Source organism: Symphodus melops (assembly GCF_947650265.1).
Source record: "Symphodus melops genome assembly, chromosome: 11".
Taxonomy (NCBI): domain Eukaryota; kingdom Metazoa; phylum Chordata; class Actinopteri; order Labriformes; family Labridae; genus Symphodus; species Symphodus melops.
Genome location: NC_136701.1, coordinates 21,107,324 through 21,126,094, shown reverse-complemented (window position 1 = coordinate 21,126,094; position 18,771 = coordinate 21,107,324). Strand labels below are relative to the sequence as shown.

At 41.2% G+C, this 18,771-nt stretch overlaps 1 protein-coding gene across 1 annotated transcript; it reads right to left on the bottom strand.

Moving 5' to 3' along the window:
• Window positions 1–1,601: 1,601 nt before the first annotated feature.
• On the bottom strand, window positions 1,602–9,799 carry LOC306831683 (transmembrane protein 47-like). The gene is made up of 3 exons (XM_079355891.1): window positions 9,441–9,799; window positions 6,138–6,278; window positions 1,602–2,502 (listed from the first exon to the last, which is right to left on the bottom strand). Exons 1-3 carry the CDS (start codon window positions 9,661–9,663, stop codon window positions 2,321–2,323), a joined length of 546 nt encoding a protein of 181 aa, XP_079212017.1. The 5' UTR covers window positions 9,664–9,799; the 3' UTR covers window positions 1,602–2,320.
• Between the last annotated feature and the right edge of the window lie 8,972 nt (window positions 9,800–18,771).

Here is an 18,771-nt window from a genome sequence, read left to right as displayed (position 1 = left end):
CATACAAAAAAAATAAAAATCATAAAAACATTTAAATAAAAAGATAAAAAATTGCTTTGGGAAAACATTATTTTAACATATTGCATATATCTATGGTTGATTGATATGGTTGACTATGGTCCCTTAAATGTTTACTTTACCAAAGTTTCCTCACTGCCAAGGCAAACTCTCCCTTTATGTTTTGACCACTGATTAACTAAAACATGATTTTACATCTATTTGAGAGCAGAAAGACACACGATGACACCTGTGCACGACTTTGGAAACTGTGAAGTTTGTGCCCTCTCCTCAGCCTGTCATGTAACCGCGGCACCTTCAACACCATAAGTCACATTTCAAAGATTCCCCAGAGGTCACTGCTATTATAAGACAGCCACTTCACAAACTCAACACACTGCGTTTAGCTTCTCACAGGAGGCCGGCTACAGGTTCCCATGAAGGAACAGTCTTTACGGTCTTTCCCTCTCTTTAAACTGAAACACAGCTGGAGAGTTTTCACACTGCTCAAATGTTTATTTGTTCCTTTTCTTTCAGAGCTTCTTTTACCAGCTGTTAAACTTTCATCTAAAAGGGAGGTGTGTGCAGAAAGACTTGACAGCAGGCTGCTCAGGTGTGGATGCACCTTCTGTTCTAAACCCACAACCAGGAAAATAATACAAATCAACTAAACTTGCCACACGTAAAAACACATTTTAAACTTCTCATTTTCTGCACATAACTGTTGTTTGAAATAAATAGCAGCTGTAAGATATTAAGATGAGTAAATCATGTCAGCAGGTTGCAAAACATCCCAGATAAGTACAGAAACTCTAATTCTGAAGTTTCACTGTATTGTGTTTCCTAATAGACATTTAAAGGAAGAATGTGTGGTGTGATGTTTTGATCCAGTAGGTGTCGCCCTTGAGCACCAACATTAAATCAAATCAAACCGCTGTTGTGAAGCCTCCGCTCTCCTCCAGCAACACACCTCCAACCTGTCGTCACTCACCTCTGCATAAAGGAGTTATCAATTAGAATTAACACACACCTTTAAATGCGAATGACGGACAAAATTGTTGTTTGCTCAAGCTGCAATTTCCCGCCGGCCTGCACTGTTGGTAAACTCATCGCTTCATGTTGCACATAAATAAACACGGAATGACCACGATCTAAAGACACTTATGTGAAATCTAAATAAGCAGTGATCATGTTTTTCTTTTCTCTAGTCCTTGACTAAAAAAGCTTTACAGCTAAGTCCGTTCCTTCCATGTAAACACAACTCCAGCTGGACTCACTCTTCTCACTCATTGTAGACAGTCATGACTTAGAGAGTCATTTCTAGAAGATTTACTTGGTTTCTGATATAGTTGTATATAATGTCACACGTTTTTCCTTTAAGCTCCAAGAGTGAATCTTTATAGATTATCAAACTGCATCCTATCCCTCCATCGTTCAGTGGCCGTAAGGTTGTCAGTGTGTGTATTTTGGGGTGCAAAGAAGGAGCTCAGCTGTTGTTTTCCATCTGAAAACTCAAAGGTGAGTCTATGTGAAGCTCTTGAGCTGCAGAATGCCACATTAAAGAACCTAAAGCACCTTGATGCAACAAGAAGTCACACTCCCAATACTCCCAAAACTACAATGATTTATTTTCCTTCATGTAGAAATACTTTATACACATTTACATTTTTCTCTTGAAAGAAGCTTGCATGAGTTTCTTAACAAGCTAAAAACACTTCATAGCTCTAGCATATATAGAAGCTGTGTAATCGACACTTCTACTTTTAAAAGGCTTCGAATAAACTAGATATGTTTCAGCTAGAACACACACAAAAGATAACCTCAATTTTTTAACTATTCAAAGAGATGGGGGGAAGGGGGGGAAATGTCATAAATACATTAACAACACGCTTTAGCTGATACAAAAAGAATGAAAAGGAAATGTGGAGAGAAGTGGATCCCTTTAAATGTTCATGCCACTGCTCATTCACGTCCTGTTTCTCTCACAATAGAGAGCCACATCAACATGAAGTGGAAACGTCCAGCATCTGCAGCTCGTGCCAGTCCAGAAAGCTCTGTGCGCTTTAGCTGTTTTGACGCCTCATCCCTGATACCGGCAGGGCTGAGGGACCTGCTGGCTGCACAAGAGGAGGGGTGCTTGTGGGCTCTGGCCTAAATTAGGCCTTTACAACCGCACTAAAAATAACCGAGACAGCAAAAGAGTGAGAGAGCGAGAGTGTGTGCTTGGATACACATCTGCTGGGGGCAAAGAAGAAAAGCAGCGCACCTCCTGGAAAGGGGATTTGTCTGTGTGTGTTTGTGTATGTTGGAGGAGTTAGAAAAGTCAGTACATTGCATCCTCGTAAACGTCCGTCCTCAGGCAGAAGAGGATCCCTGCGCCCAACATGAAGATTGTGGCTCCCCAGCCGAGACCGTAGCCCCAATTAAACTCATGATACGTCTGAAGAACAGTCCCGTCGATGAACTTGATCGGGTACAGGACCAGAGCGCAGGCCTGCAGGACCACTGGGGGAAAAAAAACAACAGAATTTAAAAAAATTGTTCCGACTCTGTTTTATTGACGACTCAATGTGCAGAAAAAAAATCTGTTTAAAAAAAATCCATCTGTTTTAAAGTCATTTATTCAGGCAAACTTTTCAAACATCTCTCGGTCATATATGCTTCACCGAATGTTCCTGTGCGATTTATAAAGTATCTCTGATTCTGATTTAGAGCTTTGTCTCGTCTGAGCATGATTTGGGATGTTTTTGGAAAAAGACAAGCCATGTGAAGCGGTCATCTTGTGCTTTAGGAACTTGATGTAGGCAAACTCCACTTCTTTGTGGCATTTACAGAAATGAAGAATTAGTCGTGAAAATGATCGACTTAAGGTTTGCATTGAATTCTGAGCCTCCAGTGGACAAAGCAGTACCTCTGTGTACCCCCTGCTATATTTAAACAGCTTAATGTATCACTAGTTCAGAGTTTTTGCTGTGCACATGGTAACAAGGCTGTTGATCACTTAGTCTAAACCCCCCCCCCCCCCCCCCCCCCCGCCCCCCCAAAGCCATGGAGCCTGTGGATGAAAGCAGCCATGTGTTAAATAGTCTCATGTCATTTCCATCCGCTTCCATTCAGCCTTGTACTATTTACTTTAAGCGTGACTTCTTTGTACCACACTTTATTTTTCTCATCCAGTGCGAGTACTCCATAAAAAACCCATCGTTGTGTGTCACACCTCACTGTGGCTTTCTTGTTGACTGGAAAGTGAACCCGCCTGTTTTTTTTCCGCCCTGCTGTTGAATTTAAGCGAACATTTCAGCACCGCAAAGTAAAACTTCTGCAGATTCTTTGTTTCTTTAAAATCTGGAAAGTTGTCAAACAATCCTCATTACTCTTCCGACCTTGACATCTTTGTGAATCATATTTCCCTTTGAATCACTCAGGACCATGAAGTAGCGGCGCTAAACATCTTGGCGTCACTGTGATTTCTCGTCTCGTGTGCCCGATCAAAGGCTCACTGTGGTCGACTCTCACACCAGCTACTTTATTTCCTTTCAGTGCATGCTTGATGACTCGGGGAAGGGACCGTGTGTGTGTGTGTAACTTCCACTCCGCCTTTCCTTCCTACAGGACGGAGCAGTGGGCGTGCAGGAGGATCGACGGCAGCCCAAGAATGTGGCCGTGATGATGGAGCCCAGACCGAGCTCGCAGCCCGCTGAGGTCATATTTCCGGACAGAAAATAAATACCATGCAGCCACAGTCCTGCCGAGGGGCGTTTAACAGTCCAGACCCTGTGCTGCTGCTCGGCTGAGGACTGTGAGCCTGTGAGGAGGCCTTATGCTCGCAGGGCTCTTAAAGCAATTACACACAGGAAAGGATAACACTGCATTCCCACGCTTTTTACCAAATGGCTAACAGTCAAAACCACGGCCAATAAGACGGCTGAACACACTGGTCCTTTGTGACAGATGTTTTCAGAAACAGATCAAGACAAAAAAAACATTACGTTTACAGAACGACAAACATTTGATGTACCGTAAATTCCGTACTATTGAGCGCACCTGGATATAAGCCGCACCGGCTAAAAATAAGTAAATAAATGTATTTGTACATATATAAGCCGCACTTGATTATAAGCCGCAGGTGTCCACGCTATAACAAGAGCTATTTACACAGACGTAGGCTACCGGTAACATCCGCAAATACCGTAGCGTCCGTACGGACGTTAAAGGACGACGAGAGCGTTCAAATAATAACTTTTAATAACCCGATCACTGTCGGCCGTGACCACGCCGTTTACAGCAGAGAGCAACACATAACTTACCGCAACAATCCAACTCTCTCCCCCAGCGTTCTCTCATACAGCCACTCAACACGTTCTCGCTGGTGCATTCACTGACTCTCCACATAATCGGAATTATGAACACATTATCAACTACTGACTTTACAACATGAACCGTTACAACACGAAGCCTAGCCGACGGTGTCTGTAACACGGCTGATGAAAAAGATGGCCGTAATATATTTCACAAGAAAAAGTCCATCCATTCACTGCCTCAGAATGACTTCATTACTCACTTCCTCAGTCTCTGTTGTCGCTGTCAGTGTCATCTTAACGTGCAGCAGCTCTGTTAGCTTCTTTGACAGCCAGGTCGATCGCCTTTAACTTGAAAGCTGCATCATATGTATTTCTCCGTGTGTTTTCCATCATGAGGGTGCGTGCATGAAGCGCAAAATGACTGATATTAAGATCCGACGTGACGAAGTCAAATGTTTTTGCGGCACAAGCTCATTGTCCCCCATAAAAAATCCGTGCATTAGCCGCACCGGAGTAGAAGTCGCAGTGCTCGAAGTGTGAGAAAAAAGTAGCGGTTTATAGTCCGGAATTTACGGTATATTTAATCTCTTAAATACATTTAAAACTTACATTTAAAAAATACTACATGTTATCTATTGTCAGTGCTTTCATTTATGCTGTTAGACATTTACAGCATCAGCGAAGAGGTTGAGATTTTAAGTAGATTCTAAAGGTCACATAATAATTTCCTTTTCAACACGATAAAATAAGTCTGAGAGCGCCAAAAAACATGTCTGTGAAGTTAGTTTGCTCAAAATTCTGTATTTGAACATGTTTATGAACCCCTCTATTTCAGCCCTGCTCAGAACAGGCTGTTTATTGTGTCTGTAGCTTTAAATGTTCAACCACACCCCTTGTTCGACTTGCACCGTGCCCTTACTGCGTTCACACGCAGACTTCTTGTTGAGGGTTTTACTTGGAGACTGGCAGGAAAAAGTCTCCAGTCCCCCCCCCCCCCCCATGACATTTGTATTCACACAGGACAGAAATGTTCACGTGTTCAGTTCATGTGTGGAAGGAGCTGAAGAATTCAAATCAAAGAATTGTTTACTCTGTGGTGTAAAATTGTAACTTTATGTTCAACTTACCGGCTCAGTGTTTAACCGCTGGAGGAGGATTGTTAGAACTGACGCAGAACAGGAAATTTCTTTCTTATATAATGAGCCTTTATTTTGGGAAAATTGGAGCTGGGTCCAAGTTTAGTAGCGGTAAGTGGTTAGTGTTACATCACTGTTTTTAAAATAAATAAGCACGAGCTATGACTAAGTTATGACAACGCCTGTGCAGTGATGTACGGTGACTGCTAAACCTTTACATTTAGTTTCTTCTATGGATAGATCCCTTATTTGTGTTCAAATCTGTTTGGGGTTTTTTTCACCCAAAGGTCCCTCTCACAGAGCATGCATGAGAAAGCCAGTCCAAGTATGAGGCAGTGCTGCTGGCTGAGGGGTCTGTGGTTGCTTATTTTCCCTCACTGACTTCACTTTGTTGGTAAGTCTGCAAATTCCGCGGCTGCTTTTTCTTGGCTCCTGAGCCGGCAATTCCTCAAACTCCTCACCACAGAAAAAATGAGCTCAACCAGCAGCTTTTCTTCTGCACCCTTCTATTTAATATGAGCACTGGAAAAAAAAAAAAAAAAAAAAAGTCTGTATGGAAATTGTTGTGGTTTCTGTAAATGTATATGTACGCTCTCTCTCTCTCTGTTCCTAAATGTGCATGAGTATGATATGTTGGAAAATAGGATTGGCAGACTCTTTAAGTGCCGGTGGACAAGAAATGAAGAGAAGTGGAATCACGTACCTGCAGTGAAGAGAAACACAGCCACGGTGCGGTAATGCTGTCTGTGAGTCCCCCTGCAGAGGGAAATCAGGGCCACTAAAAAGGCCACCAGCGTCGCCACAGCTCCGGCCACCAGCAGCACCAGGGTGGCAATCTGCCAGTCTGCAGGACGACACGCACGCAGGTTAGAGAGGAGCTACGGCTCGACAAAAGCACAGTTCACAGGACGGCACTGTTGAATGGAAGCGCTGTGTTGACAAACACAAACACAAGCGCTAATCCCACAGAGTGAGGAGAGTGAAGCAGAAGAGACGGCTGCACGAGAGGACAGGCTCCATCAGGGAAAACAACAACATGACCAGTGACTCAGACGTTTAAATGTCACCAATGACTTTAAGTTATTACATTAAGATCCTGTATTTTCAGCACATACCAACACTGACATCAATATCAGAACAGCTCTGTTGTCAAGTATGTTATTTATCCATTTTATTTATCAGGGACCATGTAGGCATTGTTAGATCGAATTAAAGTGGAACCATGTACATGGGACTTCTACACATGGTTCAGTTGCAGTCCTCGTCTCCTGGTTAGGAAATAACACATTAATGCAACAAGGCTCTAAACTGACAGATGGTTCGATCCTAAACTTACATTACACCGAAGCTAATCCCTCGTCAAGAGGGCGAGATACACCAGTGGACCACAGATTAAGACATACAGCCACTCATGCTCACACCTACGTAGGATTAAGACAAAACCATTAACCTGACGGTCATGTGTTTTGGCGGTGGGAGGAGGCTGGAGGTCTGGGACATAAACCAGAAATGTTCATCCCTCACACAAACAAACAAACATGAATAATATCTTTAGAAGCGGTTTATCTTTTCTTAAATTGTGTTAGGAATTTGAAAAACACTCTTCAATTGTCATAGATCTGCATTAAGGTTGATGAACGGTCTACTTTATAAAGAGAGTTTATTTTGTTTTGGGTTTTTTTTGTTCACAGCAGATGAAAAGTGTCTGTCAGTGTGTTTGGATGACATCGCTGGAGGTTGTGCCTGAGTGACTGTGGCTGTCAGGGTTTTCCATGCCCGCTCAGACGTGGTGGCTTCTGAACAGAACATTTATTCTTTCACTCCAAACAAACTCATGTTGGAAAAGTAAAAGGCATGACGTCCTCTGCGTCACAGGATTCTTCCCTGGAAGAACTCTCTCTTCAGTGGAGTATTCATTCACAGCCTGTATTCTGAAATACGTGTTTCTTTCTCTTGTCTGCTTTGTGTTTTCCCTCTTTGATGTCCCACTCATCTGTGTCAGGAGAATATATTCACTCAACGTGACTGTTCTCATCGGGCTTGATAACCAAAGACTAAAGATTCACCTCAAAAGAAGAATTTGCATTTGATGAACAAGCTCTCTCTCTCTCTCTCTCTCGCTCGCTCTCTCTCTCTGATTATTTGTCCCCAGGGTGATAAAAAAGAATAGTTTTTGCCAAAACACATCTGAACTGGATTTCATTCAGCCATCAGGAAATATTTGATTTCAAACATCTTTGGTCCCTCATGTGGTTCGAATTTTGAGAGAAAGACTTTCCTCAAAGAATATTAAACATCAAACATTGTTTTTTTTTTTACTCGTCTATGATATTGCACGCATGCTCCTGCAAATAAAACCATCTTGCTGAGATGGTATGAAAGAGGAGAATCCAGGGTTAGGAATGACGATGTGTGCAGAATAAATCTGCTTCTCCTTTGGGTGAACTTCCCCTTTAACCTCACCACGCCCCTCCCCTGGTGCTTTAATGAGGTCCGCAGACACTCAAAGCAACAAACACGCCTCCTATTCAGCCAACACATTCCTCGACATCACAGAGCACTCGGTTACAACACGGCTGGGGTGCCCTCTGTTTAGGTTCAGGTTTCTGTGATGGTGGCGCCAAAAACTCACCACCAAATCAAAGTATGTTGGAAGCCAATTAGGCCCAAATAACAACATTTAGATTTCATTTGATCCTGCATGCTAACAGCATCTTACCACCTTTTTTATTGAGTCATATAGTGAATGTTCAATTGAGGCAATATGCAGATGTACTGAAGTGAAGGGAGGTTAACTCGGCTGTATTAATGCCGAGCTCCCTCCCTGGTGGGTTTAAAGGGTTTGGAGAAGCACACACTCCTGTCATGTGGTTTCTTTCCTGAACAAAAGACAACCTGGTGGGTCCAGGCCTGCTGAGGAGGATGCTTAATGTGTCTCTTCAAACCCACTGTGGTGGTTGAAGTGGATTAACCCTTTGTGTGCCAAAGGGATTGGAGCTCTTTGTTCAGTATTGTGCTCATCCTCATCCGTTATCCTATGAGCAGGGACGCTAAGAATTTCCTTTGCACGTGGAAGCAGTATGTGATACTGAGTCAATATTCCTGCAAGGATAAACTGAAAATAAAGGCATTCTTGTGAGCATCATCATCATCACGCTATGTTAGTCGCAGGGAGTCCTCGTCACAGCTCTGGTATGAACACAGGAAGCCCTGAATGCCTCAGCTGCTGCAGAGAAACAATAAGCCAACTAAAACAAACAATGCATCAGAGACGATGGCCAAATGTGAAAACTTGTTAAAGAAAATAAATAATACGTTTAAGGAATGTGCAATAGTAATAGTAATATAATAAGTCTTTTCACTAAATACATCAATCACTTCAAGTAGCTGCAAACACGTGAGGCCAAATCTCTGCAGGTTTTACTATTTGTTTAACTTTTGCACACATTCACTTTGAAAACTTTCTCTTTGTTTGTTGTTGGTTATTTTAAGGCCATCCACCCAGAGTCATCTCTTTACATTATGAAGCCAATGTTTATGGATACAAGATTAAAGACTCTAACTTTATTTGTCCCACATGGATAGGAATGTGTCTGGGGCTCTTTAATCATGCTGCAGCCATAAAAAACTTTGAGTCGATGTTTCTGGTAAAACAGCTGATATGATATTGATATCTTTTAGCATTATTTTTAGATGTCACATATTACATTAGAAGTATGAACTTTACTCGCCTGTCAATGTAAAAACACTCGAAATGAAGGATGATGTTTCTACTGTTCCAACACATCGAGCCCTCTTTATGTGCAGCTTTAATGTAACACAAACACTTATTCTGAGTTACATTGCTGGTCTAGAATTATAACACGTTTTCTTTATTTTAAAAGTAGCCTTCTGAACTCTTTAAACCCTGGGTCTTATGTCCAGCATCATCAGTGGAGAAAGTTAAAAACAACAAAGAAAACAGTAAAAGCAACCAAAAGGTGCAAAAACAAACATTGATCCGTACCAGATGTGAGGGTGGAGAAGCAGCTCCACACAGCCTCCTCCTCCTCTGCCGGGTGCCGTGCCTCGGACTGGGAGCAGGACTCCCATAGGGACAGGGAGAAGTGGTCGGCGGTGACCCAGGCAGGACTCAGCAGAGCCACCAAGTCCAAACAGAGCGCGAGGAAGACGCAGAGCAGCGCGATGAGCTTGAAGGGCCGGAACACGTGCACCTCGTTCACAGACATGTTTTCATAGCACAGAGCACGGCGGCAGCAGGTCGGGCACGGGCTGAGAGAGAGCGAACTGAAGCTCCCTGTGCGTCCCCAACAACCAGAGCCCTCACTACTCTGCGCGTGCCCAGCTGGGAAAAGTTCACGAGACACATCCTGTCACAGGAGTGGCTTTTCAAAATAAATTGCGCTTCTGTCGGACAATTTAAGAAATAAATTGAAGCTCAGCTTGGAAAAACGTTTCTCCTTATTACTATCCTCCTCCCTTTTGTACGAATATCATTTATTTTAAAAAGTAGATTCTTTTAGTATCTAGTAAGAATTTCAAGGGATTTTCCTTTTCTTTGTTTGAATTATTTACATCAATAATCCAAAAGGCTATACTGACATTGGTTTCTTAAGATGTAAGAAAACAGTACACAATGTAAGCTTAGTCTTTAAGTTAAAGTTTTTTGGGAAGTTGTTTTGTTTTTCTGGCAACCACAGAGCTGTACATTAGTATGCTTTTTTTCTTCCTGACAAAATAAATCTCATCCTGTTCAAAACATCACACTATCTTTGTTGTGATAAAGGGGAGATTTAGAGAAGGTGGCAGCGTGTTCAGATGTCTGTAAGTGTAAGGACAGGACAGAAATAGTCAGGTGTGTCACACCTGTGATGGTATTGTTTGATTTGGTTGCTCATAAAGAGGCATCACAGTTCATTCCAGTCTGTTTCGTAACTGGTGAAAAACTCCTCAAAGGAGCTTTAATGGATATAAAAATTGTGTATTTTTGTTGTTTTTGTTGTTTTCCATTATTATTTGTTTGCAAATATTTGCAACTGCAATTATTCAGAACAGAAGTAAGACCAATAAATAAAACAATTTAAAAAAGAAGAAGAAGAAAAAGCCCCTATCCTAGATTCCTTTCACTCTATTTTTAATTTCTGGCCATGATGTCAATAATATTGTCTGTATGTTTGACACTCAGAGGACTAAAAAAAAAAAAAAAACATGGGGATTTTAACATGTATAATTTCAGTCATTATTTTCTAGTGTGATAATCTCAGTTCAGAACTGAACTTTCTGACCTTGTCTTCCATTTCTGTGCTTTTATTTTGAAGGCCAATTTAGAAAAGGGCTTGTTATGCTCTACAGAGCATCAGCGTCTTTCAGAGGATCAGAAGAGAGTCAGTCAAAGTACTTTAAAGAGGCAAACCTTCATCAAAGTTATTCAAACACAGTCAGGTGATGCAGACAGATACAATAAAAAAGAGAAGGACATCAATTACTATTTTATCTTCATTTATTTTTTCATTGATTTATAAAACAATATTTCTAGGGAAACGTATGAAGCATGTAAGCTGGTGTCACACATTTCAGCAATTACAGCCTTTAAGTTTAAAATATAAAACCATCTGAATGAAAGACTGAGAAACAGACAGCACAAGATCATACATGACTTAAAGACCGAGTCCTCTTTAAAACACTGTTTCAGGTTGAGTTTAAAATGACCACAGTTTGCAAAAGTACACCTTACAGTCCCAGAGGCTCCGTGTGTTGTAGACCCCGATACAATGAGCACACACACACACACACACACACACACACACACACACACACACACACACACACACACACACACACACACACACACACCTTTGTATCAGATTCAAAAGCACTCAAAACCTTTCCACTCGTTATAACTGATAACAACAAATAAGGTCAAAAAACATCAACCGAATCTTGAGGTTATTTTCAACGTTGTAATGCGGTGATGGTCCAGCAGGTGGCAGACATGTGCCATTTTTGATGATGACAAAAACTACTGTTCATGCTTTTACAACTTTGTGTCACTACACAAGGCCACCAATAAAAACAAGAAAGCAGTGATGACCAACAACCAAGAGACTGTATCATAATCTCCTCTTCTTAGAATAATTTGAACCTGACCCTTTTTCCTTTGCTGTGTTAATATAACTGAACTGAAACATTAGGCCAGTAACATCCGACTGTCTACAGCTATCTCAGTCCACAAGCTGCAGAACAGTCTGATGCTTGACAGGAAAGGATCATTTGACCTCAAGAACTTGTTGAGAAGCATTTTTCAGTCAGCTGGTCTGAGACAGCCTCAAAAGGAGCGCTTACCAATACACACCTATTTACATTATTGAATGACATCTGCACAGTGACTATTCACTTGGCCCTTTCAGAGGGCCAGCCATTTCAGTGGGCGGGCCTGCCACTACATACTGTGCACCATGGCTTGAAATGATGTGTGATTGATGACATTTGATGAGCAGCAGCAGCAGCATCTGTATGGACATTTTAGAAAACAAAAGATGTAGAAAATCTGAGAATCCCTTGAAAATTACTATGACACGATAAGAATAGAGCTGTCTATGAGCTTGTTGGATTTTCTCTTAATCCTGTTTTGGCTTCTTTACACAGCCAGTGTGTAGGCCGAACTAGCTGGTATATTTAATCCATTTGGGAAATAATGCTTTGATCCAATTGAAACATAGTTTGCGTTTAATATCTCCCCAAAAACAGCCGCAGGATTTTAGACACACCTCTGTAATCCTCAAAATGAAATGACATTGTGGTTAAACCTTCATTCAAACGTCATTTCTTGTCATATACGTCCATCTTCTGGTGAAATAAAAAACTGCAGGAACTGAAGTTGTGAACAGGAGCTCACGGGCAAAGTGGAGGAATTACCTGCTAATTTGGGATCAGTTTATTTTCCTTTAATTTCAGAGAGATCTGAATGTTCAGTTTTCTGTAACATGCAGGAATATACTTCAAAATACTCCAAAGAAGTATATTCTGAGCAGAGAGGTTTCTCTCTAAATAAAGTTTGTCCATTAAACACAAACAAAACAGCACTTTGAATCAGCCCTATTCTGCTGCCTTCTTGCCCAGTTTGGTTTAATTCCCCCCCTATCATTTGGAGCCGAGATTAGAGGTTTTCAGTTTGTCTGACATGATGAGAGTTTCAGACTAATGCCACCCTTCTCTTTCCTAATGGATCTGCCAAGCTGCCAGCAGGGCATCTGAGTAGGGGGACTCTAGTATTAGGCGTATCCATGGACTGAGCATTGCTCATTTCCTTTAAACTCCCCCTCCTCCCCTGACAGAGCGGGCAGAGCGCTCTGTCATCCTCCTCCAAAAGCCCCTCATTAGAAAATCTGCCGTGCACACAAAGCTACTTGAGACGGCACAATAGTGACTCCCCACATGGTGGTTTTAAAACAGCATAAAGGGAATCCAGGTCAGGTTTGACTTTTTTGGATCCTTTTCCCCTCAGTTTTTCACTTATCTGCTGAACTGCCCACCTGCAAAGCCTTCTGTTTCGTATTATCAGCCATGTTTTAAATATTCTGGTATTATTCAGACTCACACATGCCGACGCATGGACTAAAAGGCCTCACTGATGTATTTTTTCTATAATAAAGATGACAGAACTTAACAAAGAGGTACAGAGGAAAAGGTCTTTAAAAGTATTTGAAAGGTAAATACATACGCAGATGACTCACATCTATGATTCAGCATATTTTACGAGTATGATGAAGGTTTTATTGTGTCAGAGGAGGAAAAAGCTTCCTCACACACTACTCATCACATGACATCATCCTCTATTGCTCATGCTCGCTTTCCTGGAGTGTGTGCAACTGATTAGGCTCACAATAAGCCTCTCAAGCTTTTTTTCCGGCTGTGAATAAGCGTCCATGGTAACTGATGAGGCCTTGTTTAACAATGCTGTCAATACTACAGAAGTCTGTCCTGCTCATCTCCCTTTGGATTGCAACAACAATATCACCTCGGGCACGAGTCATGCTGTGGTCAGACTGTGTGAGCACGATGACCCAGTTTTAAAAAATCCTACCTTTAAAAATCCTCATGAATCTCTTTCCTTTATGTATCAACTTAATTGTGTATTGTGAAATAAACATCACGTTTTTATTTTTTGATGTTACTGATTAAGGTATCCCCTTAAATTACAAATAATATAAATGTCAAACAGCTGAAAACTACTTCAATTAATGTGAACAAAACAAGCCTGCATAAAGCAGGTGTGTTGACCAACATAACAGGCTTCATTTTGTATTTTTTCTATGTTCAACATCTGAGACTACAGGTGATTGATTTTTTTTGATAAAACGTCAGTACAATTAGCAGTAGGCGACTTTATTGCCTTTCCCATCTTCTAATATCGAACCCAATGCAATTCATGTACTTTTTCCACAAAATCTACTTGAAATTTTTAATATACTGGATAGTTTATTTGTGTTTAACATTTATGAAAATAAAACTAGAGCACAACAGATGCATTGTTATAACACTTTTTTATGTGGGTGTCGGCAGGTCTGCACCTGTTGTCTTATATATCAAAGCTACACTCATATTAAACAGGTTTTTATTGCAAAGTGCTTCTCAGCCAACATTCTGTTCAACCCTACTTGTTCATTTTGATACATCTTGTTAACGCATTAATCAAATGAACACATCAAGCCCCTCTTTGCCAAATGCATGTATGTGCTTTACCGTTTGCACATAAGCATTACAATAATATTAATTATTCATAAATGTACTTCTCTGTTTTTTGAGCTTATGTATACTGTATGAAAAATGATGGACGACATGACATCTTCTCACAAGTAAAGCCAAAACATTTTGAGCGCCCCCTACTGACTGGCTGCAGTATAGGTCACGATGTGTAGGATAGTTAATATTGTCTCCTAAACATCATAGGTTTAATATCACATGGTTTTCGTGTTGGGACCTCAACCTGCCTAGAAGCAGCCACAACAGTTGAATTTTCTCCCCTTCTGTTAGTCCTTCAGCACAAACTCCAAGTCTGTCCAGCATATGAGTTTATATCTTAGCAGCTGGGTTTGAAGAGTCTGGCTCAAGGTCACGTTGACAGTTCGTGTCAAGAGAGGCGACTGGGTGAACCTTTTATCCCCTGCACTTTGATTCAGCAGCTTGACAGGGGATTTAAACTCATGGCTTTCCAGTTTAAAGTGTACTCTGAAGACTTCTGCTGCTGGTGCAGTGACTCTGCAAAATGCTGAAGTGGGTTATAAGAAGGAGTCTGATGGATTAATGTGGACTGCGGAGATGAAGGCTCTCTCGCTGCATCATCATCACTGTCTCATTATGTCATGATTTTGGCTTAGGAGAGATTTGAGGAGACAGTTAGGTGTTGTATTTGACCTGTTATATTGTCGGAGCAGATGGAGTAACTTGTAACGTTTAACATTTAATTTAAAAAGTAAAACGTGGGCTTTAATTAGTTAATTTTCTAACTTAGTGCATTGACAGATGCATTTATGAGTGTTGGGGATTTATATTTTGCTTGGTTTCACAGTGTCTCTGCAGTCCCACTGTGTCCCTGGATGTCCACCTGTCTCTCAGCGGCTTGGCCACTCAGGGCCAGTCTGCCAGCTTGTGGACATCTGTTTACTTCCTCCTCCATCAGTCGTCATGGGTGCAAAACCCTCTCACTACATCCACCAGACTTCTCCTCACCCTCCCCTCCCCATCGCCGGCCGGTCTTCCCCCGCCCCTCTCTCGTGTTTCCCCCAGACACCAGCTGTGAACCACTTATGCTTATTCTGCAGTCCACCCCGCTCAGCCCTGTCGTGTCGACGGCCAGCGCAGCACTCTTACAGAAACGGCCCCTCTCTTTTTCTTTATATGGTAACATAACAACTTTTACGTGAACATGTATACATTCTGTTCAAGTCAGACAGTCTAACTCTACCAAAGAATTTTACAGTGATTACACGGACACACAAGGACTTATGTGACCAGATTTGTAAAGTCTGAGTACATGTTCAGTTTTGGCAAGAAACATTATGTGACACCGAAGCCCCCCCGAGAGCCTAATATCCAAATCTGCCTTCCTGCCCATATGCCCCCAGACTGTTAAACTACCTCCTACATCGAAACTTTCTTCCCCGTCCTCTCTGGCACACTGCAGGCAGCGGGCAGAAGCTCCTCAGGGAGCCCAGTGAGGGAGATGCAGAGCAGCCAGTGATCAGAGTGAATTAGAGTTATGTGTGACATGCAAAGGAGAGGCTCCAGAATGTGACAACAGCTGACTTTTTAAAGTGAAGCTTTTCCGCTCGAGGGGAGAGGAATAGATGACAAAGGGAGCGCAGCCTGTTTTGAAAAGAGTCAACTCCTTTTGTTGCCTCTTATAAAACACAGACCTGTTATCTACCGGTCTCCTGGTTTGAAGCAGCGGTCTATTCAGACTTGTCTTTGGCTTCAAAGTAAAAAACGTCTAAATAATGAACATGTTTGCCACAGTATATAAATCAACTCTGGTCAATGCTCTTGTTCACACTCTCACACCTTAAACAGTTGAATTCCATAAAGACATAATGGGCAACAAATACTTTTTAACCTGTTCCTTAGAAGCTTTTTTAGGTGATATACGGTAAAGTTTTCAAGATGCTCATACTTTCTAAATCCTTACTCTCAGACGTGTGTGATTTTAAGTGTCTGCTAAATAAAATTGCATGTTGCAACGTTGGAAGCTCAGGGGTTAGCTTTAGGAGTGTTTAGTTTCAAGCTAATGCTGGAGCTTCCTCAGCTAGCAATAGGGATCTGTAACTTTCATCATTTGGCAGCTAAGGTAGTCAAAAACATGCTTAACTAAAATGTACTTAGAAAAAAAATACAGCTAACATAACTGGTAGAAGAACTAACCCTCTTTAAGTTGTATTGGTGCAGTTCAGGAGGCTCCAACGCATTGTCTGCTTGCTCATGTTTTTAAATCAACATATAAACTATGTCTCATTCAGAGGGTCCAGCCTATGCCGTCCGCTCAGTTTGAAATCTACAAAGGATTATCCGTTTTGGTCACTTGCTGTCCCTGCCCTCACCCTTTCATCTCTAAGAACAGACCCTGTTGCCAAGCAACCTCAACAGCTGCACTCAAACTTTTAGTATTAGTATTGGTTGATATTTTAATTTGAAACAAATGAATTGAAATGTTTAATAATACAATAATCATACATCCATAATTTAAATATATTGTGGAGTAAAGACTTCTTAAAAAGAAAGTGTATTTAAAGTCCCTCGATTTGGTGATCTCAGGTCTGTTTTAATGTGGATAAGACAGTGCTTCCTTCCTCTCCATTGATCCTTCCCCTACCTCTGACAGTCCAAGCAAGGTGTCTCTGTGGCGTTTCACCTTTGATATGAATGTCTTGGATGTGTAATAGTGAAAGCAGCGCTGTATGAATAGACTTCCAAAAAAAACAGACTTTTTGCAACAAGTAAAGACCTTCCTGCTTATTGAAAGACTGCAGCTTTTGTAATTTTCGACATTGTCTTCACTTTTCTGAATAAAAGCTTTGTTCGATTTATATAAAACGTTTATGATTAGAAATATGTCAGAGTAGAAAATAGGGATAGTGAGGATTTTGAAATACATTATCATGTATTATTTTTCCTGAAGACATTACTGTTCAAGCATTAGAACAAGATGAACTTTGGGAAACCTTACACATTACCTCTGTGGCCTAGTTGTGACGCCCAGCAGTCATCACTGTGTACGTTATTTCATAACAATGGACTTCATTTGTTTGGGGATGTTACATTAGTGTTTCTATTGCTATTATTGAGCCTGTTGGGGGTATCATGTAACGCCTCTGAAGCTCTACTTCTCACCTTTCCCCTGATATGACGCTCCCTGCAGCGTGTCCGCAAACCTGACAGAGCTGTCAGTGAAATCAATACCTCACTACAATAACTAACACAAAGCCTTTTTTATCACAACCAGTCCATAGCCATGAGGTTAAGAGGAGTTTGAATCCCTAAGCTTGTAATTTAATATGAACTAATGACCAGAGTGAACTTTAGAGCGCGAGGTGTTTTGTTTTCCTCAATCTGAAAAATGTTCCCCATTTGTGAGAATGATCCTGACAGATCACTTTGCTTAATCTATCACATAACTACACACATGTCCTCGCAAAATCAACCACTGACATTTGTCCTTGGAGATTGGTTGTCTTGTTGTGATTCCTTTTATCATTAAGCTCAAGCCTACAGAGTGCTTTTTAAAAAGGTAGGATTTAACAAAGAATGCAGTATATTTTCTTTGATACTCTGGTCTTTGAAGCTAATAAAAAAAAAGTAGGATAATGTGCCACTTGTATAAACGTGTTGACTTCCAGAGTTAAAGCAGTTTGGATGTGGATCCCTGGAAAAGACAAACTCTTTTAAGGGGAGCAGAAAGGAAGGTCAGACTAAAGCAGTGTGGCATTGAAGCTTTTATCTTCTGCCCACAAAGAACTCCACCAGACCGAGTGCATCAAACTGGTTTGTCTCAAAGGGACTCAGTTGACTGTTAAGCACACATGTGAAAAGCCACAATCTTTCAGGATGATAAAACAACACAATCCACGGACCATCACAAAGAGAGTAAGAGCCGAACATTTTCTTTCACCTCTTGACCATGGACTGCATTCATAATGCACATATCAACCATGGCATCACCCAAGTTTGGGATGCCAGCTGCACCTATGTTGGTTTTTAGTATCAACAAGTGGCCATTTTTTCTATTTATTCATTAGCTGTCTTAATAGATATTTTAAGTCCCATAGAATTTATTCTGTGATAATTACAAATCTTAGCTGTTTATTTATATTAACAAAACAGAAACTAAGGAAAGCTTGTAGACTTACAACTCATGACCCAATAACTGAACAAGCCAGGTACAGTATGTGGCAATGGCACAGTGTACCTTATAACTAGTGTCGTAATATAGTCTACATATGATAACTGGAGAATTTCATTTGTGGGAAAACTTGGGCACAGACGACTTGGAAGAACAGACAGCACTTCAAGCCCTGTTGTTGGTGCCCACCTGTCAGTCAAATCAGCCACATCCCTTATTATGTATAATTCTTAGCCTTGATAAATCCACCCCCACAATTTTGTACCATGCTGGAAAGCTGTTTATTTCTGCTGTTAAATTGAATATTTCAATAAGGGCCAAAGTGGGAATTTAGTTTTTTTGGAGTCAGCCTCAAGTGGACACTTGAGGAACTGCAGTTTTGGCTCTCTTCCTTTCATATCTTTTTAATCCCCATCTCTTTCACCAACTTCCCTGAATAACAGCT